General features: G+C 35.7%; 2 protein-coding genes across 7 annotated transcripts in view; one reads left to right on the forward strand and one right to left on the reverse strand.

Moving 5' to 3' along the window:
- GNPNAT1 (glucosamine-phosphate N-acetyltransferase 1) overlaps window positions 1-12822 on the forward strand; it is a 17801-nt gene extending 4979 nt beyond the window's left edge. For 3 of the 4 annotated variants that reach the window (XM_045287761.1, XM_004698591.2, XM_045287760.1), the window contains exons 2-6: window positions 5190-5357; window positions 6359-6421; window positions 9351-9478; window positions 10668-10729; window positions 11609-12822. In XM_045287761.1, the coding sequence (XP_045143696.1) occupies window positions 5204-5357; window positions 6359-6421; window positions 9351-9478; window positions 10668-10729; window positions 11609-11756 (555 nt within the window). In that variant the 5' untranslated portion in view covers window positions 5190-5203 and the 3' untranslated portion in view covers window positions 11757-12822. Of the gene's footprint in view, window positions 1-5189; window positions 5358-6358; window positions 6422-9350; window positions 9479-10564; window positions 10730-11608 lie in introns of all 4 variants that reach the window. The other variant, XM_045287762.1, reaches the window with a different exon arrangement.
- Window positions 12823-14203: 1381 nt separating this feature from the next.
- The window catches only part of STYX (serine/threonine/tyrosine interacting protein), a 48432-nt gene continuing 41370 nt past the window's right edge, over window positions 14204-21265 (reverse strand). For 2 of the 3 annotated variants that reach the window (XM_045287758.1, XM_045287757.1), the window contains 2 exons: window positions 20952-21045; window positions 17633-18057 (listed from right to left, as the gene is read on the reverse strand). In XM_045287758.1, coding sequence (XP_045143693.1) covers window positions 17984-18057; window positions 20952-21045 — 168 coding nt within the window. In that variant the 3' untranslated portion in view covers window positions 17633-17983. Of the gene's footprint in view, window positions 15559-17632; window positions 18058-20951; window positions 21046-21265 lie in introns of those variants that run through there. The other variant, XR_006679864.1, reaches the window with a different exon arrangement.

The following is a 21265-nucleotide window of genomic DNA, read 5'->3' on the forward strand; positions in this document are numbered from 1 at the left end:
CCCTTTGCCTCCCAGCTCTTTCCTCTATTTCCCTTGATTCACCTCCTGTCCCACTATCATGCTCAGTCCCCACCAGGATTTCAGCACTTCCTCTTTGTTACGTTGGTGGAGGGTTTCTTAATCTTGATTCTCTTCCCTTATATCTAGCTTCTCCCTCTTTCATGGAAATTAATAATTCTATTTTGCTCACTTTCCACGCTACAGTTTTGCCCCCACCCTTTCACTTTTTGTTATATTCATTTGATTTATTTTGAATTTTCTTTTGGATTCCTGCTTACAACTATATGTTAAATAGCATGAATATAGAAATGTTTAAATGGTTTGTTGGTTTGCAGGACTACAACTTCTTATTCTTTCTGCCTTTTGCACTTAAGGTGCATTTTACTTTATCGATAAATACTTACCTGGTTTAATTTATATGCGTCACTGAAAAACAACACCTGCTACCCATCTTTTAGATGGTATTATACTGCAAAACCTCAGGGGCCCAATTATCTGGGACAAACACAAAAATGCATGTGCTAAAATTATCCTATACAAAATCTGTTTTGAATGAACTTTACATGTTAAGTTTGAAACAATGATTTTTTAAAAATTATTTTATTACCGTTTTATAAACTCTTAGAACTAGGTATAAATAGTTTTTATACCTGAATCCTTCTGGAGAGAGGGAATCTATCAGTACTCTCCATGGTAAGCTACCATTTTTTTCTTTCCTATCCAAGAATGTTTAATTTTTGTGTAACATAAACATAATAACCTGTAGTCCCCTATCTAGACTTAATTAATTTAACCATGGCCTGCACACTACTACTGAATCAATTCTGACCCTTAGCAATGCACGTAGGATTCCCAGGGCTCATGTCGACATCTTTCTCATAGGGACTGGTGGTGGTGAGCTAGCAGTCCAATGCTTTTTCAGTAGCACCATCAGGGAAAACTTTTCAAAAGAATTATAAGCATGAAATTAAAAATAATCGCTGACTTTAGTATACCTTCTTGAGCTCTAGCAGTGTGCCAGACATTGTTGGGTGTTTGTGTATAAAACTTTCATCCTTCCAATAATTTTATCTCCATTTTGCAAATGAGGAAACAGATTCTAAGAGCCTTACCTAGGCAAGGTCACAGAGTTGACATTTGAGCACCAAGTCTGATTCCGTGCTCATTCCAAGTACAGGTTTGGATTGAGGCTTTACCACTTACTTTGTGACGTCTCCATGCTTACATTTATTTCCTTGTCCATCAAGCCTTCTGACCTTCTAGGGTGGAGTCTGATTCCTAACGGACCTATAGGTCCCAGTCGAATTGCCCATGGGGTTTCCAGATTGCCCATCTTTAAAGCAGACTGTCACCTCTTCCACAGAACGGCTGGTAGATCCTGAATTTAACCACTGCATCACTAGGACAGTCTTATTTGTTAAAATGTGAATAATATAAATAAATGAAATAAAATGTGAATAATAATTATACTTATAGAAAGATTGAAGTTAATTAGTATGAAGTTCTTTGAACACTGTCCAGCCGATGCATAGTTGTTATGCACCACTCCACCTTCCCAAAATTTATATTCCAGCATGTCCTATATAGTTACATTGGGGTTCAACAGGCAAAAGTTTGACTTTTAAGGAAAAGTGAAGGTTTACTCCTTAAAAATGGTAGCTTACATTCCACATTTTTTGTCATACTCATCAATACACATTGCTGAATGACCATTTCTGCAGTTAAGTGAAGTTAGAAATGGGAATTTAAAAAATATTATTATATGTTCATGTACCTAGTGCTGGTGTTAATGTCTAGTATGTAAATTAGTCATTTTATTTATTTTTTTCAATATCAATAGTTTAGTTTAATTTTTTAAAATCATTTTATTAGGGGCTCATACAACTCATCACAAATTAGTAATTTTTGCAGTATACATGTTGTTTTCCAACTGCATTTTTATTACTTTTAACACTTTTTCATATAATTAGCTGTTTGCAAATTTAAAGTTAAAGAGTTTAAAATAATAACAATATCCTATTAGTTTCTGTGCAAGCCTAGGCAACTTTAGACTTTACTAACCAAATAAATGTAGAAAAATTAATATTCATAAATGTATTATGTCATTAATTGGAAATGCTTACTATTTAATTGACCAATTTCATGAGAAAGTGTTTGCAAATACACATTTAAAAAGTAGAAAATGACATTTTTACAGTGTTACTAAGAAGAAATATATATAAATGTGTAGTCATACAAGAATTACTTTTTGTAGTGGGTGAAGGGAGACATCAGACAGTGTAAAACATGCCAAAATAATAATAATTTATAAATTATGAAGGGTTCATGGTGGAGGGGGAGCGAGGGGAAAAAATGAGGACCTGATACCGAGGGCTCAAGTAGAAAGCAATTGTTTTGAGATGGATGATGGCAGCAAATATGCTTGACACAATGGATGGATGTATGGATTGTGATAAAAGAGTTGTACGAGCCCCCAATAAAATGATTTTTAAAATTACTTTTTGTATTTAATCAATAAATATTTGTATTTAATAATTTTGCATGTAGAAGATCAGTTGCCATTATCTATCTTTGTATGCCAATTTTAGTGATTGTTGTTATATTCTTACTTTTCTTAAAGAATTTGGGTAATTTTAATCTTTATACTACCATCCTAGATTTTTCATATTCACCTACTCTAGTGAATGAGAAACTGTCAAGGTTTCTAAGTTTTCAGTCTTCTTGATCATGCAATTTATTGAATATTTATTTAAAAGATATTACATTGAGTGCTATATATTCTGTAAGCAATGTCATATAATGTATTAAGTATTAAAAGGATTTAAGTGCTTTATACTTTTTTCCTTTTTTTTTCGTAACTTAAATGGGTATTACAAATTCTCTATCCCTATCACTAGACTTATTTTATAGAACATAGACATTTTGGTGTAGAGATTTAAGTATATTTGACAAAAGTCCTATAGTAGTTAAGTAGAAACTGGCATTTGAAGTTTTGTGTAATGTAAATGCTAATTAAAATTCATTGGCAAATTAAAAAAATAGTGGCTTAGTGATTGGGGAAATTTTTCGGTCATTAAACAGACTTACTCTTTTCCTATATTGTGTTCTTATTTTATGGCAGTATGTTGTCATAGATGGACAGACGGGAAGAGAGACCAATAACTATAGGAGTTGCTGGGTGGTGCACATGACTAAGTTCAAATATTCCCAGAGGTACCTCCGAAAAGGTCCTGACATCTGCTTCTGAAAGACCGAGCATCGAAACCCGTGTGAAGGTTTATTCTGTAGCCCCTGTGCTTGCTGTCAGTTGGAGTCAGCTCACTGCTTATGGGTATAGGCATGCACCCTTGGTACAGAAGTGGACATACACTCATGTCTAGTCCTATATTCTGTGTTTCAAAGACCGAGAGGCAGGTGTCAAGTAGCAGACTTTCTCTAACGGGGGTAGGAGGAGAGAAAGGAAGACTGGATGACGACTGGGAGTTTGTTTCTTCCACCAGCTGTGGGGGTGCTCTTCCTCAGCTTTATGCTCTGGGGTGAGATGGTCAGTTTCAACTTCTATAGCCCAACATTCCTTGTTCCTTTGGCATTCTTCACACGTTACAAGGTCATGTAAAACAGTATCGCCATAAAATAATAAAAACCTTGATTAAAAATCAAAATGAAAATACTGTGTCTCAACACATTCTCCATCTAGAGCTATAAACTTTGGAAGGCAGTATTTCCATCTCTCCAACCCTTCCCCAAAGAATCCCATGTTCTTCAGTTACACCACATTAAATGGCAGTTTGGGGTCCTCCAGTGCGCCTCTTCAATGTTCTTTGGGTACGAGGAACAAGAAATTCTTTTCAGACAGCCCTTGCTACCCTGAGCAGGTGCATTGTCATGATGGAAAGCAACTCCTGGTTGCAACTGTCTCACAGTGCAGTTTTGAATTTTCTGAAAACTTCTGTGTAAGCCCCTACAATCATCCAGTGTCCTTTGAGAAAATGTATCCATGCACCTTATTGGGATCCACGTAACATCCTGAGCTGGTAACTCTGCCTCAATTTACCCAGCAGATCCCTTGGAAGCCCCTGTTACGATTGGACTTAATCTCTAGAGTAAATCTAAAATGAATGCATCCATGGTTATGATTAATCCCATAAAATTATTTTCATTGGCTTCAATCTTGATGAAAAGACGGAGATCGTGCAGTATAGCACGGATGAAACATACAACTTTCCTCAAGTTCTTTAATGCTTCCACCCACCCCACCCCACTATCATGATCCGAATTCTACCTTACAAATCCAGCTAGACCAGAGGATGTACTCTGGTACAGATAAGAGCTGGAAATAGGGAATCCAGGATTGATAAGCCCCTTAGGGCCAATAATGAGAGTAGTGATACCAGGAGGGTAAGGGGAAGGTGGGGGAGAAAGGGGAAACTAATAATGATCTACATAAAACTGCCTCCCTAGGGGACGGACAACAGGAAACTGGGTGAAGGGAGACATTGGACAGTGTAAGATATGAAAAATTACAATCTATAAATTATCAAGAGTTCGTGAGGGAAAAGGGGGAGAAAATGAGCTGATACCAAGGACTCAAGTAGAAAGAAAATGTTTTGAGAATGATGATGGCAACAAATGTACAAACGTGCTTGACACACAGATGTATGTGTGGATTTTGATAAGAGTTGTATGAGCCCCCCCAGTGAAATTTTTTTTTTTTTTAAAGACTGAGCTCATCGGCTCTTTGGGCTAGCTAATCACGCAACTACTTTTGGCATCCATCAAGCTGAAGCTTCCTGAGTCCGGGATGTTTGCTTAAAAAATGGAAAATGTTGAACTCTGTGAGCTCTCTACTTCAGTACCTATTGCATTACTGGATGACCCCACTGTCTTCTTCCAGTTTCTGGAATTCAGCCACAGATACATTGAGGCAGACAGCCTTCCTGCTCTTGGTTTATCCAGCTACAAACTGTTTTATATGGGGCAGAATTTCCATAAACTTCCAATCCTTCAGCAATTTGGGGAGATTTCTATTTGAGTTTTGTTTAAAATTTGATATTAGTCTTGAACTCAAATGTATCTGTTAGACTTTCTCTAACTGCATTTACGTACATTCAGCAATTAACTTTCTTATCCATTGTACAAGCTTTTCTTCTATAGATTAAAAACTCCTAATATTAACATTTTTATTTTAGAACTTCTTGCAACAATGAAACCTGATGAAACTCCTATGTTTGACCCCAATCTACTGAAAGAAGTGGACTGGAGCCAGAATACAGCTACATTTTCTCCAGCCATTTCGCCAGCATATCCTGGAGAAGGCTTGGTTTTAAGGCCTCTTTGTACTGCTGACTTAAACAGAGGTATGGATTCATTCAGTTTACAAATCCTGGCCAGCCTTCTGTTTTCCCCACAATTTTTTTTAATTGACTCAAAGTATTTTTTGCACTTTTAAAGTGATGATAGACCATCATAGCTAAGATCAAATAATATTTTGAAATAATTCAAATGATTTAAGTATAACATTCTTACTGCTTAAGAAGTCAAAAAGATTTCTCATAAAGGAGAATTACAGTCAATGACACATAAGGAAAAATCTTTTCTAAGAAGCTGACGGAGAAAGTAGAGATAACTTCAAAGGACTTATCTACACATATTTAATATTTTAACATCCAGTCTCTAAAGTAATTTTTTCCCCTCAAAATTTATCTTCTAATTTTCCTCGTTTTCTTTTTGGTAGGAGACCTAAGAAATTGATTTTGGTCAAATTCATTATTGAGTATATAGGAGTTGATTCTCAGAATTCTAAAGTGTGCTGTCTAAATATAACATTAATGAAACAGGGATCTTTAAAAGCTGTAGTCAACATTACATTCATAAACTAGTTAAAGAACTCCATCATTGTGGTCCCAGTGAAAATCACGGATGTGGAAGACTTAGAACAAGTTACCATGGAGGCCACCCTAACTCATGGTGACTTCCTATGTGTCAGTACAATTACACGCTGTAGGACTCTTAGGACTGACTTTCCAGAAGTAGGTCTTTTCGTATCAAGTACCAACGGGTGGACATGAATCACCAACTTTTTTTTTTTGGTTAGCAGGTTAGCACCTGTTTGTACCACCCAGGGACCCTGGCTGAGTATTAAAGTCAGGACTATTCCAAGCATCTTATACAAGCAAAGCACTGTTGTTTTGTGTTACATACAGTTGGATTACAAAAAGAAAAAATAAGTTTCAGTTTAGTCTACTTTGATAATTTCTTACAGATAATGTCCATTATCCTGCCATTTTAATGATACTTTTGGTATAATACCCTTCCCCATTGCTCTTCTCATCATTTGAAATATGTTTTATAAAACCAGGTTTTCTTAAGGTACTGGGTCAGCTGACAGAGACTGGAGTTGTCAACCCTGAGCAATTTATGAGTAAGTACTATAGCCTATTTTTCCTCAGTGAAATGGGGAAACAAAATTTTATTTCTGGAAGTTAAATAAATGACAGATTAACTATTTTCTTTTTTATTCAAATAATCGATATGGATGAAATATTCTGGAATCCAAATGTAGAAATAACCATGTTCTATAAAATAATCTTAGTCATTTTAGATAATCTACTAGCAGATAGGCCCTAGTTGGTAGCTCTAGAGATTTTGGTTTTTTTTAATGATAGTATTTTCTTTTATAGTTAGGTTATTTAGAATTTTCATTACCAAGTCAAAATTTAAATGTTAAGACTATATTCTAAATTTCTTGGTTCATTGCTACAGAATTGTTAGGTTGGTATGTATTCAAACCAAAACCAAACTCGGCCGAGTCAGTTCTCACTCCTAGTGACCTTACATGACAGAGTAGAAAGCTTCCTCTTTCTCCCATCAGTGCTGGTGGTTTCAAACTGCTGACCTTGTAGATAGCAACCCCTCTCTTAACCCACAATGCTACTAAGCATGTAGGTATAACATTTAGGTCAATCCTTTCTCTCTCTGTGAGCAAATGAAAATCTGGACAGGTCAAACCCACTGATCCACAAGCACAGTAAGGAACGATTTAAAGGCTCATTGCTCCGTTAGGCAGTGTCCTTTGTTTGATACTGCCTTTGCTGGTCTTCTACACATCATTCAGTACACAGTTCTGTACTCTGACCTTCCTCATGGGTAACACCCATCATTTTCATGGTTTGTTTGCGCTCACGTCACTGGTTCCTCCTCCCATTCCAGACTCCTGTCTACTGTGTGAGATCAGATCGTATTAAGCTGTGTTAATTCCTCAATTCCTCTTTGCATGCATACTGGATAACTTAAGAAAAACCATGTTACTTTAGCAATGTAAATACTAAATGTAAGGAGAAATTTATTCCATTCCTTGCTCCCATTTGTTTTATGTATGACCTTGGGAAAAATGCTTGGGAATGGAAGTATATTTCACTTACAACTTTCAAAGCAAACAATAACCATGAGTATACTTTTAAGGAACTGTCTAATGCTGCTGTAACAGAAATACCACTGGTGGGTGGCTTTAATATGTAGAAACGTATTTTCTCAGTTTACGAAGCTGGATGGCTAAATTCAGAGCGCCAGCTCTAGTGGACCACTTTCTGCAGCCTCTGGAGAAAGGTGCTTTTGAGCCAGCCACCGTCTTGTGATTTAGCATCTCTCTTCTCTATCTCTGCCCTGATCCCTTGTTTAAACCCTTATATCCCAAGAGATTGACTCAAGATATATCCTTCCTCAATAACATAACAAAATCCATTCCTAAGTGAAATAATAACTAATGGGATAGAGTGAAATAATTGCACTCACAAAGAGAGATTAAGTTTTGTCAAAATATTTTGAAAGAGAGATGAAAAAGTATAGAATACAACCATGTAAACAAACATGCTCGTGTTGAAAAAATTTGCAGTTTTATTCTAATCAAATGCCTGTTCAGTATGAAGATTAAGAAAACCATTTTAAAGTAAATAAGTAATGAAAATCCTCAAAAACAAAATTCTCGTTTTAATGCTTTGGTCACAAAAGTGATACCACCTATATAATCTATAAATACTGTTCACTTACTTTGTTTTTCTGATTTTTAAAAATGCATGGACAATTCCAGTTGATGCTAATTGCTGATGCTTCAGCTGTTTGATTTTTTTAATTATTTAATTTTTTAAAAAGATCATTTTATTGGGGGCTCTTACAACCCATACATCAATTGTATCAAGCATATTTGTACATATGTTGCCATCATTTTCTAAACATTTACTATTTGAGCCCTTTGGCATCAGTTTTTTCCCTCATGCCCCCCCCCCCTTCCCCCTGGAATAAATTATTTTCATACTTACACCGACTGCTGTTTCCCTTCCCCATTTCTATTGCTCCTCCCTGGGGTGGTGGTGGTTACGTAGATCATTGTGATTGGTTCTCCCTTCCTTCTACCCTCCCAAAGGGTTTATCGGCCTGGATTCTGTGTGTTGTGAGCTCTTAGCTGTACCATTGTATAGCTTCGGCCTACCCTGAAAGGCAGGACTGGGATTATGAGGGTGGGGGGTGAAGAAGCCTCAAGGAACCAGAGGAATATTGTGTTTCATCGGAGCTATACTGTGCCCTGGTTGACTCATCCCTTCCTTGTGACCCTTCTGTGAGATGTCCCATTGTCTACAGATGGGGTGTGGGTCTCTGCTCCGACACCCACCCCCTCCCCACCCCCGTTCTCAACAAAATTTTTTTTTTTGTTTTGGGTCTTGTGATGCCTGTTACATGTGTCCCGTGGACACCTCATGATTGCACAGGCTCGTGTGCTGCTTCCGTGTGGGCTTGCTTCTCTGATAGTTGGCTGCTTGTTTACCTTCAAGTCTTTAAGACCCCAGACACTATTTTCTTTTGATAGCCAGGCACCATCAGCTGTCTTCACCACATTTGCTTATGTGCCCGTTTTTGTCCTCAAGGATCATGCTGGGAGGGTGAGCATCACAGAATGCCAGGTTGTTAGAACAAACTTCTTGCATTGAGGGAGGGCTTGAGCAGAGGCCCAAAGAGTCCGTGTATTGCTGTATATGTACATAGGCCAGTACCTCTTATTTTTATGAAGTAACATATTTACATATGTTTACACACCTATGTTTATACCACTATTCATAGCTTTTCTTCCTAGATTATTCTGTTTCCTTTTACCTTCCTCTTATCCCGCCATCATGTTTGCCCTTCTGTCTCTTAGTAATTCCTCTCAACTAGATTGCTGTTACTCCAACACCCCCAGGATCTCTACATGCTCAGTAATTAGAAAAAGAACACAAATTACTTTGGTAAAATACCTTTAAATATTATAAAAAGTCAAAAAGTATATACCAGAATAACAATTTGTTTTCCCATACCCACAGAATCTTTTGAGCACATGAAGAAATCTGGAGATTATTACGTTACAGTAGTGGAAGATGTGGCTCTTGGACGGATTGTTGCTACAGCAACTCTGATAGTAGAGCATAAATTCATTCATTCCTGTGCCAAGGTACATATTAATGATTATGAGTCCAAAGGATGGGTACTCACAGCAAAATTGACCTTGAGTTGCCATTAGATAATCCAGTTTTCTCACCACCTTTCACCATACTATTAGAGATATGCTAAATTGAAAGTCAGGAGCCATTTTCCTAGTGTGAACTGAGAGCTGAGGGAAAAATAAGAGTACGAATTGTTTGCTAAAAATGTTTTAGGTTTAGTGTAAAAATAACTGTGTGCAACAAATATGGTAAGTCAAAAGTATTGTTACAAAACCATAGAACTCATGGGTCAACAAATTATAAAAAGTTATTCTTTACACTTTTGGAGGCAGAGAAATGTTATTTTAGTAGATGTATTGATGTACTTTTGTCCGATTTTATACAATGTTGTAATAAACATTTGTTCATGAAGCCTTAAAAATAAAATGCCCGTGTGCTGCTGAGTCAATTCCAATTTAGTGACCCTGTAGACAGAGTGACACTAAGTCTTTCTGGAAGCAGACTGTCACCTTTCCTCCATGTAGTGGACAGTGGGTTCAGGAGCAGCTGGTGAGTTGGAACTACCAACTTTTATACTAGCAGCAACACTTGACCACTGCAGCACTTGAGGGCTTCTTAGATTTGGTAAAGTACTAGAGAAATCAAGCTTTTATGTAATTTGACAGTAATGTTTAGAACCTTGAATATAGGCCCGACAGCTACTTTTTCTCAACATGCCGTAGATATACATTGGTAAAGATTTCCATCCACTTCCAAGTGTTAGAGGGTTTGTTTGGAATACGATATTCTCCTGTAATTGTGACATTTCTCATGCTTATAAACTTTCATCCCTGCTGGCTGAACTCACATGAAATACATGGTGAAGAAAACCTAGGTAAATGCAATGATTGAGTATTAAGATAAAAACACTTAGAATCTATTCTCTGACCTTCTGAATTTTGGTGGGTTTTCTGTATTTAAAATAAATCATATGGAGCAGGTTGATGGGATAAGATTACATTTTGGTAACATGGACTCAGATTTGCTTTAAAACAATGTGGAAAGGGAGATTAGGTGTACAGACAAGATTTGCATTTTGTCTTTGTGCCTCTCAGGCATACAAACCATACATTTTACCAATGAGTTCGTATCAACTGCAACTGTCACTTAATGTAGCCTGCAACAGAGCTAGTTCCCTGAACACTGTCATATTCTCAGAGAGGAAGAGTGGAAGACGTGGTCGTCAGTGATGAATGCAGAGGAAAGCAGCTGGGCAAACTGTAAGTCGGCAGAGACAAGGTGACCAGAGATCAACCAGATAATTATATTTCAGATATAGTTCCTTACCTGGATACTCAATACTTTCAAGGAATTCACTCAATGATAAATTTTAAGCATCAGCTACTATGTGCCAGGCACTATTTTATTTGGGATAAATCAGTGAACAAAACAGACTACTTCCTACTAGTCTAGCCCAGTCTTACCTTTTATAAATTTATAACTTCCATTAAAATCTATTTTTCAAATGTGATTTTTGTCTGTAGAAAAAAAGGAAAACCTCTCCCTCCTGTTCAGGCAAAATTTCATCCATTCCCCCTTTGGCCCTCCTCAAAGCATGGAGTTACCATTAAGTGGAATCAGAAAGGTTTGGTTTTCTGGTTGAAGACCATTAAAATCTCATTCTTTGTGGCTCGCAGCTCACTCAGTAGCCCACTACACCACCAGGGCACCACTAAAAATCACATCAGTAGACTGCGTTTGGTTCAAGGATTTGTGAGGGAAATGGGGTTTTTCGGTTTTATTTTACTTGGTGTTAATTAGACCAATTCAGAGTATATTTGTTACAAACTCCCACAAATACTACATTTTAAATGATTAAATAAAAAAGCTATTATATACTCATTTTATATGGGAGTACAAATTCCTAAGTAGTTTGATTAGATTTATAAGAGGGGGAGGGTGTCTTTACAAAATAATTTACCCATGCTTTTTTAAAAGGTTGACAGTTTAAGTGTTAAAATTAATTTCAAAAACATTTTTAAAGAGAATTTAGGGGTTAGTATTTGCCCTATTTAATAATTAGATTAAAATTCATTTTTACTAACAATGCTCTATTCTTATCCTCCTATCCCCTACTCTGCCCCCTTTTCAAATTTTAGGTTATTATCAACCCTTACTTTGCTAAGCAAGAACCTGAACTGTTACAAGATTACTCTTGAATGTCTGCCACAAAATGTTGGTTTCTATAAAAAGTTTGGATATACAGTATCTGAAGAAAACTACATGTGTCGGAGATTTCTAAAATAAAAATATTTTAAGAAGACATCGCCAAAGAAGCTAATGCAACAAGGCTACGTGTTATACTCTTTTCTTGCTACAACTCAGTGACCTCTAAAAATATGGGACTGAAAAAACTGAGTGTAATGCAAATATGGCAGAAAATTATGGGGGTTGGTGGTATGGTTTTTAACCAAAGGAATATATTTTTAACTTGAACTTTTTCTTGCATTGTATTTTTCTAAAGTTTGGCTTCATTTCTTGGTACTCATAAGGTAATAAGGAGTTAAAGGTTTGCTCTCTGTACTGTTCATTAAAAAATAGGTACGCTGGTAAAAGCTGTGCGAGCCCCCAATAAAATGATTTTTTTTAAAGGTATGTTGAAAGGTGTTTATCAAATTTGAAAATTACTATAAAATACATATATATATATATATCGTATAAACTCAAGTATTAGCCAACCCGAATATCAGCCAACGCACCTAATTTTACCACAAAAACGGCATTAAAAATGTGCTGGAAATACTTGGCTCATACACGAGTATATATGGTATTCAAATACGAGTTAGGTATGTATCATTTCCCAAATACTAATTACATGTATCAGATAAGTTAGATATGATAATTAAATGTACATTTCCAACATTTTTCTTAATACCTGCAAACAATATGGTCAGGTTAAAGGAGTAGACATGAAAGTTAACTTATAAAATGTGACAAAATTTAAAGTAAAACTATTTGAATGTATAGCTAAGCATTACGTACTGAAAAGCAAATACAATGGACTAAGAATACTATATAACAGAATTAGCAAAACTTGGTATATATTTATTTTCTTCCAATGGTTATTTGCAACCTCACCTGAAGTAACATTTTTTTAATGAAAAAATGGAGTGTTACAAAATTGAGTTAAATGTATCAACAGCATCTGTTATATTTTTTGAGTGTTGGAAGCTTTTTTTCATGTGACTGATTATAAATGGTACTGATCCTGGTTACTGCCCCATTTCAGCTTTTTTAGGTTGAAGTACTTTTATTATTGGTTCTAATTTGCATTCCATATTACATTAAATCTGTTGCTATGATTTTGTTAGAATCCAGTGTGGTGTGTACTTTTTTACTCAGGTCAGGCTTGATTAAATTTTAGTTTTATATACTTTGTAAGGAGTCCTGTTGATTCAGTGGGATAAGTGTTGGGCTGGCAGTTTGAATTCACTAGCCATTCTGGGGAAGAAAGAACACACCCTGCTTCGGTGAAGACTAGCAGCCTCGGGAACCCCAAGGCGCTCTATACTATGCCTTACAGGGTCACGATCATATGAAATCAAATTGACTTGATGGCAGCAATATATTTTATATCAGACTTCAAAAAATTGGTGGGAAAAAATTCCATCATCTTTTAATTCATTTTTCCCATGACGTTTTTGAAGCCCTTTTCACATACACTGTTAAACTTTACGTGGAATAAAAACCAGCTGCTTACCTACCTCAGCTGGATTTTGGATTTTCCTCCATGCAGTCACCTAAAGCTAACTTTCCTATATATAAACCCTATACCAACGGCAGGTGTACTAACTACTTCTCTGCTTCCAGAGGTTTCATTTTGTGAAAAGAGCCCTGATGACATTGTGTCAGTAAACAATGGACTGCTAACGCCAAGGCCCATGGTTCAAACCTACCAGCATCTAAAGGGAAGAAAGATGAGGCTATCTGTTCCAGTCAGGATTCGGGGCTATAGTGTGAACTCACTGTCCATCAAATAGATTCTCACTCATAGCCACCCTATAGCACAGAGCAGAACTGTCTCTATAGGTTTCCTAGGCTATAAATCTTCATGGGAGCAGAAAGCCTTATCTTTTTTCCTCGGAGCAGCCTATACTCGCCACATTTTGGAGCACTGCGTGTTTTTGACAAGGTACAAGTGACACTCGTAATTTCTACTATACCCCCAACTACTTTATACAATTGTATTTTACTCATACTTAAGGGGCACTTTTTGACACTTCTGAAATTGGGATGTATTTTATGATCACTGGCTTGTCATAGGTTAGCTAACTCTATTTTCCCTTCTAGTTGTATCTAAAGTAATGGAATAGTTGTGACTGCCAACTTAATCTGAAGAAAAACAGAACCCAGGCAAAGTACTGTTAAGAGCAAGAAATCGTTTTTTAAATAGGTGGAAGCCATTCTATGGATGCCTTCCTTACCCTTTTAGATCCAGTTCCCTCATGTCTAATCCCAAACTTGATCAACAAACCATTTAAAATATATGTAAAGTAGAACTTTTAATTTGCATGAACTACCGACCACGTGTGCATGTAATGATTTGGAGGATACTCTTAAGGGGTTCTCAATATCCAATGTTCATCCATTCTTCTGAATCCATGAGTATAACATTGGATTACTTGAACCCAGAAGTTAACAATCTAAGTAAAGAAATTCTGAGGCATAAGCAATATAAATGAACTTTTCAGTCCTTTTGAGGTATAATGGCACAACAGTTTAATACAACCACCAATCTTCACAAAATAATTTTAATACTTTGTGCCAGGGCTAGCAGCATTTTGCACCGTGACATTCCTATACACACATTAAGCATTATATCCAAATACAAATATTTGCTAATAGGAAATTAAGAAGGAGTTGCCTATACAAAGGTAAAGAGACACTATTGGTTTTTTTTCTTGAATCATTTTTGCTGCATAGTAAATTGCAATTACATGTCAGTATAATGTTACTGATCTATAGAATACACTTTGAACTGTGAGGTATGACAACTCCCTATGAAGGGAGCTAACATGTAAACCTGAATATACTGAATTTTTTTTTTTTCCTTTTTAGCTGCCATGGATGGGTAAGACAAAAATCCAGCATTCCAAGACCCTAGAAACTTCCAATTTCTAATAAATTAGCTAATAAAAACTTTGAATAATCCTCAGATACTTCCTATCATTTCCTTATTGGAGCACTGTTGAATACAATGATAAAGTACATACCGAAATGAAACATTTGTTATGGAATTATGAATTGTTATGTTATGGGTTAAATCATTAAAAAGAAAGTCCGTCAGGTAACTGCTCATTTACTTTACATCAAGTTGAGATCCTGGTATATACATCTCAACCCTATAATTCAAGATTGCAGTTCAATATTTCTAATTCACTTGAATTACCATGGTAATAAGACAATTAGAAATCTTATATTTTCTTTAAAAGGGCATGCTTAACATTTTCTGATTACTCAGAGGAGGTACAAAATCCCCCCGCAAAACTAACTAATCTGCTCTAAAAGTGGTTGAGAGTTGTTTAACAAATGCTATGTCATGGTTTATTTTTTCCACTATAGAGCAGATATCAATAAACAAAAGTAACGGCTATCTAAACATCGAGTATAAGAAATGAACATGAACCAATTAACAAATTAGAATACTGCTATTAGAGTATTAATATTTAAGTTATTCATACCTTCAAAAAACAATCGTTTTCCTATTTTTTGATAGTTTCACTTTAAATTGTCTCCAAATTACATACATTATTCAAACACTCTAGAAATAAATCATGATCAGCTAAATTTATCTTAGTTAACTAGCACAAAACAGTAGTAGAAATAAAGGAACCACAGAAATGAAACCAAATACAAGAGCAGTAAGAGCTACTAGAAGAACTACTTAAAACAGTAGGTGGAAGAATGGAATCAAAACAAAAAAACACTGGCAATATTTTGTATGACACAGACTAAATCCCTGTAATAGCCACATGAAGGAGCCCTGGAGCAGAGGCTGCTAACTGTTGGACTGCTGACCTCAAGGTCTCGTTCTCATCCACCAGGAGCTCTAGGAGAGAAAGATGAGGTTCCCATAAAGATTTATTTAGGGTTTCAGGTCTACTCTGTCCTATAGAGTTGCTATAATTTGGAGTCAATTCAATGGCAGTGGGTTGGACATGCCCACAACACTGTAACCAAGATAACACCAATCTCTTTTCCTAGTATTTGTGAGAAACTGCCCCTAACATACAGTGCTGGGCAGGCACTTTAGTTACAGCATAAAAATTATAGTGGGTAGAAAATGTGGAGACTTGCCAGCTAGAAATTAATATCAATAACCAAAATCTGTACTTTTGGTCAGACTACTAGAGAAGATAGATATGTGGATTTAAGAAACATTAAAACAACAAAAACTACCTCATTTTTAAAACTTAAATTTACTATTATTAAGTTCTCTTAAGCAGAAAGTTTGTAAAATGAAATGTCAGATTCTTAGCTTGTATGACAGATCTTTGCTAACTTAGTCACAATAGTTACCTAAATTCAGCACAGCTGTGTCATCTGGCACTTTACCAACTGGTATTTCTGAACACCCAATGTAAATCTTCACCCCACTAGACTACACCAAACGAATTAATACATAACAGAATACTGGACCACTATATGATCCACACTAAGTAATCTTAATTAACAAAGCATTTCAATTCATCTCTACTCTCCACTGCTGGATAAAAAGCTTTTGCTGTATTCCTACATCACAAGGAGGAAAGTAAAGCAAGGAACTTGGTGTTAATAGGTTACCTTGCATAGTACCTCTTGGTACCAAGAGAACCTATGGAAACCATTCCCATTAAGAAAGCACCTCAGCGAGAACCGATAAAAGATACAAAGGAGTTTTGTTTGTGCTACCTAAAGTCATCAACTACAAAAAGTTAAAAACACTCCTCTCCTCCCTCACAACATATACTTAAATAGACAAAATGTGGGGTTTTTTTCAGAACATTTTTTATACATATAAATAAAAACATGGAAAACAAAGGATCCATAAAGTGACTTTGCTAATGCAAATTATGGGGGTCATTTGGATTAACTTAAAAGAACTGATTATAAAGCTAATTTAAGACACTTAACATCTCCCACAACTCACTTTCCCCAATAAATGCATCTTTAAGGAAAAGTTTGAGCAACCTCACAGAAGCATTAAGATAGCAAAAAATGAAAATTATTCATACTCCAAATAATGTACTGAGGTTTTCAAGTCTCAGACTTTCAGTTTAAAATAATTTATGCTTCGAAAGTAAAATCACAGGAAAACATTAAGAACTTTAAACTATTCTACATAGTAATTTGGAGGTCATAAGGGTGTTTTTGTTTTTTTTAACGATGCAAGGCACTTTTCTGGGCTTCATTTAAGGAGAAGTAAAAAACAAAAAAGCTACATTGGTATATCATGCTCTATTTCAGTGGTTCTCAACCTGGGGATCGCTGACCCTTATCACAGGGATCACCCGATTCATAACAGTAGCAAAATGGCAGTTATGAAGAAGCAACAAAAATTATTTTATGGTTGAGGTGGGTCACCACAACATGAGGAACTGTATTAAAAGGTCATGGCATTAGGAAAGTTGAGAACCACTGTTTAGAACCATTTTGGACAAAGGAAAAAAAAACAGATTAGGTGACTGAAAAGAACAGGTGCATCATTTGGCTTTTACCAAAAGAAATGCAAACTAGAACATCATATGAAACTTAATACTACCCTTTGTTTTTGGACCATATGATACCATAAAGTAAAATATTTTCCTTTGTTCATTAAGCTTTCTGGTTTTTGCGTTTTAAAATTCATTAAACCTATTAGGACAAGTAATAAGAAAGCAATAATCAGATCATGTTAAAGAAACAAGAGTTAATTAATGTCATGATTTAAAACCATTAATAATGAATCCAGGAAGAAATTTTTAAATAAAGGGAAATTAAGGTATTGAGTGATTAAAAAAAAAGTTAACAGATTCCTGTATTTTAACGTTTCTGTAAGAAGCTCCATCATAAAATTAAGCTAAAATCATGTTTTAAAATGTAATATATAGAACATAAAAAGAATTTTAGCAAACTTTAGTAAATTCTTTTATAAATTACCCAATTTTTATAAACAAATCCCCTTAACTTGCATTTTGTTTAAAGTAAAAACTATATCATACAAATAAATTTCAAGTATGAAAAGTGCATTATTGCAATAATACCTCTTTGCAAGTCCAAAATTCTTGGTTTCTAATAGAATTTTAAGGTTAACAAAACAAAAAAGACTAAAACCATCAGTGCCAGCTATTGTAGAAGTCCAAAATCTTAAAATGTTGCTCAACGAGTTGAGAGAAACATGTTTGGAAGCAACATGTAATTGAAAAGAAACTACTTGTGTTTTTATCAATTCACATTATTGTCTTTAGTATTTTCTCCTCAAATAGAAATTCACATCCTCTATAATATTGCTCGAGTCAGCCGTTCTGTGCAGTTGCCACTTGCATGTTTCCAAAATCCTCTTCTTCTTCATGTGTTCTCTTCAAACTGCCTAAAAATTAGTACAGGAAAAAACATGAGAACTTAATAAATTCATTTGTTAGAATACCATAGCTCGCAAACATTTTTTCCCCATTAAGTGTTAGTTACTGTGTATACACTATGAAAGATGTTAAAACTCTAATAGCTTCTTTCTTTACAAATTATGGTTGCTGATAGGTACCGTCTAGTTGATTCTAACACACAGTAACCACCTGTAACAGCTGAAAACTACCCTATAGGAGTTTTCCAAAAAAATTAATAATAATGAAATTAAAAATAAATAAACAATTTTCCAAACTGTCAATTTTTATATGGGAGCACATTATTTTTCTGCTGGTGAAAATGCTGGGTAGGTTCAAATCTCTAATTTTTCAGTTAGTAGTTGTCTGCTTGACCTTTGTGCCACCAGGGACCCTCAACTATAATGTATAATATTAATTTTTAAAAGTTTGAAAACAAAAATTTTCAAAGACACAGTGTTTGATTACCAAGTTATACTTTGTATCCTATGAACACATAAGCCACAAAATAAAATATAAGCAAATAATTTTAAATTTATGATTATACTTTGAGAATTACTTTTGCTTTCATAGATCTGCTGTCAAAAATAGCCCAAAATATTTTTCCACGAAAGCTATGGCTTCATTACCAACAGATTAAGGGCTGGGAGAGAGGAAAGCAAGCAGTTCATAAGAGGTTTCTTTTATCTACTCTTGAAATCAGTAGCTGTTAGTACAGAAATTTCCCACATAGAATCAAAGCTATCTTATTTTTCTAATAGTTTTAGTCAGGAAATTTGAATCTCAATGGAGGAAAATGGGCAACTGGTAAAGAGTTTGCTGCTGATGGCCTAACTATGGCCTGGGCATACACTTTTGTCCTAAAGACTATGCTTAAAAACAGCCATAAGGTTAATTCAGAAAGCAGATGCAAACATGAAACTGATGTTTCACTCGAAGATTATTTAATAAAGATATGAAGACAGTATTAATAAATACACTAGAATAAGGTAGAAGAACATAAGCCATAAAGCTAGATAACAACTTCTGTAACTAAGTTTCAGATGAAGCGCTGTGCTCCCAAACAGAGACAAAAAGGGGGAAAAAAGGTAAGAGGCACAAAGTGGGGCAGTGGCTAGGCATTCATCTGCTGACCAAACGGTTGGGAATTTGAATACATCAGTCATTTTGCAGGAGAAAGATGTGGCAATCTGCTTCCATAAAGATTACACCTTTGGGAACTATGGAACAGTTAGTTTTACTTTGTCTTTGAGTTAGACTGAAGCAAATAGCCATGAGTTTGTTTTGTAGGTAAACAGTAATGAAGCACAAATAACACTATGGGCACCCGAATCACTCAGGGTCTCGGGAAAAAAGTTAGTCTTGAGAAAATGGTATCTAAACTAAGTTTGTAATACTAGGGAGACTAACGGTAATGCATTCTAAGTGGAGAAAAGATGACAAAGGACACCCTCAGTGTAGTCTTCTGGAGTGCACAGTGACAGTGAGCAATGAGAGGTACAGATATAAATCCTACAAGGTTAGACTATAAAGCAGGAGAAAAAGAAAAGAAAAGATTCTATGGTAACTTGTTCCTTAGTGATAAACACAGCAGTGCTACTATAGGTAATGTGCTATACTGGCACTGAGTGGTTGTCCTGCGAGTTAGATCACCTGTACTCAACCTTCCAGATCTAATACCAACCAGGCACGTATAACCTGCTCTCCTTACCTTATTAGGCTATTGATTCAAATGACTGTAAGAGAGAAAAACTATAAACAACTCCCATAAGGGCTCTAGTAGTTTAAAAGGGGGTAGGGGGAGAATAAATTTGGAAATAGATAATGGTGATTGCTTTAAACATGAATGCAATTAATATCACTGAACAGTACAGTTGAAAAGACAAAAGTTTTATAAGGAAGATGAAATTAAAGGGTATTTGCAAGAGTTATGCTAGTTAACTTAGATTGAACCAAGTAGAAAACTGGCACTCAATCATATTCGACTTGACTTGGCACAATAGTTTATGAGGGGGTCAGTAAAATGGCATTGCTAGAAAACCACAGTAATTTCTATTAAACAAAAGTATTGAACTATGAAGCTAGGTCTATACACCCTTCTGAAGTTGTTTCTCTAACTGTTCTCCCCCAAATTCTGCACTCTACCATTCACACCGCATCAAAATGGCACTTCTGGCACCCTCCAGAGACCCATATCATGGTTCTTTTAAATGTTCTTTTTGCGTTTGGAGACCAAAAGAAATTTGCAGGAGCAAAAGCAGGGCTGTAGGGTGGATGGGGTAAAGTTTCATGAGGAAGTTCTAGGCCAGCCCATGCTATTCTCAGAGCAGGGACACTGTTGTGACATGAAAGAAACAAACGTCCCCAGCCTAACTTTCCTGGTTTTTTCTCACCAATGCAGTTTTCAATTGTCTTCAAACTTCTTCCTAATAAACTCTTGTATCCTTTGAGAAAATCTATTAATATGACTCCTTTGGTATCTTCCCAAACAGTCATCAAACCCCATGAGTTAACTTATTTAACTGGTCCAGCAGATCTTCTAGAAACTACTGTTTGGATTGACTAAGGTATGTATTACTGAGAGTACTTGTTTGCAGTCACCCACAGATTACAGAGACATCTTTAAACCAATTTTGCTTATAATAAACTCATGCATGTATGAACTGGAAAGCCCCAGTAGCAATATTTTGGGTTCAGCCTCAGTATATATAAGGTCAAGATAATGTATACATTATAAAAACCAGTCCTTTAGAAAATTGTTGCTTTATTAGTTTACTCAACGTTTTCTAAATGACTACTTTATAATTTTTGAGATAAGCAAAAGTATAATCCTGATCATACCACATCTTTCTCCCCCAACTTTCTCCAAAGAAAAACTCCTTACCTGTGGCACCAGAATGAACTGATAATGATCTTTCTATCTGCAGTGGTGACATCATCTGTATTGTTAATTTTGCTAAGTAGATGGCTTCATATTCCTGAAAAAATATTTTCATTAACCTGAATGCACATTTAGATTCATGGATATTCAAAAACAGCGATAAATGTGGACATTAATAGCATTCATAGTTTACAATTAAAGAATCTGTTGCCAAATTACAGGCTTAAAAGTACTTTTTCCTAAGTCAGAATCCCGCCCAGGAGGAACGATACGGCAGCGCCGTGGAGCCTCGGTTGGCCTCGGATAGCCGGCGCCCC

The sequence above is a fragment of the Echinops telfairi genome, unplaced genomic scaffold (genome assembly GCF_000313985.2).
Source record: "Echinops telfairi isolate 266 unplaced genomic scaffold, ASM31398v2 ScPeMD7_18;HRSCAF=68, whole genome shotgun sequence".
Taxonomy (NCBI): domain Eukaryota; kingdom Metazoa; phylum Chordata; class Mammalia; order Afrosoricida; family Tenrecidae; genus Echinops; species Echinops telfairi.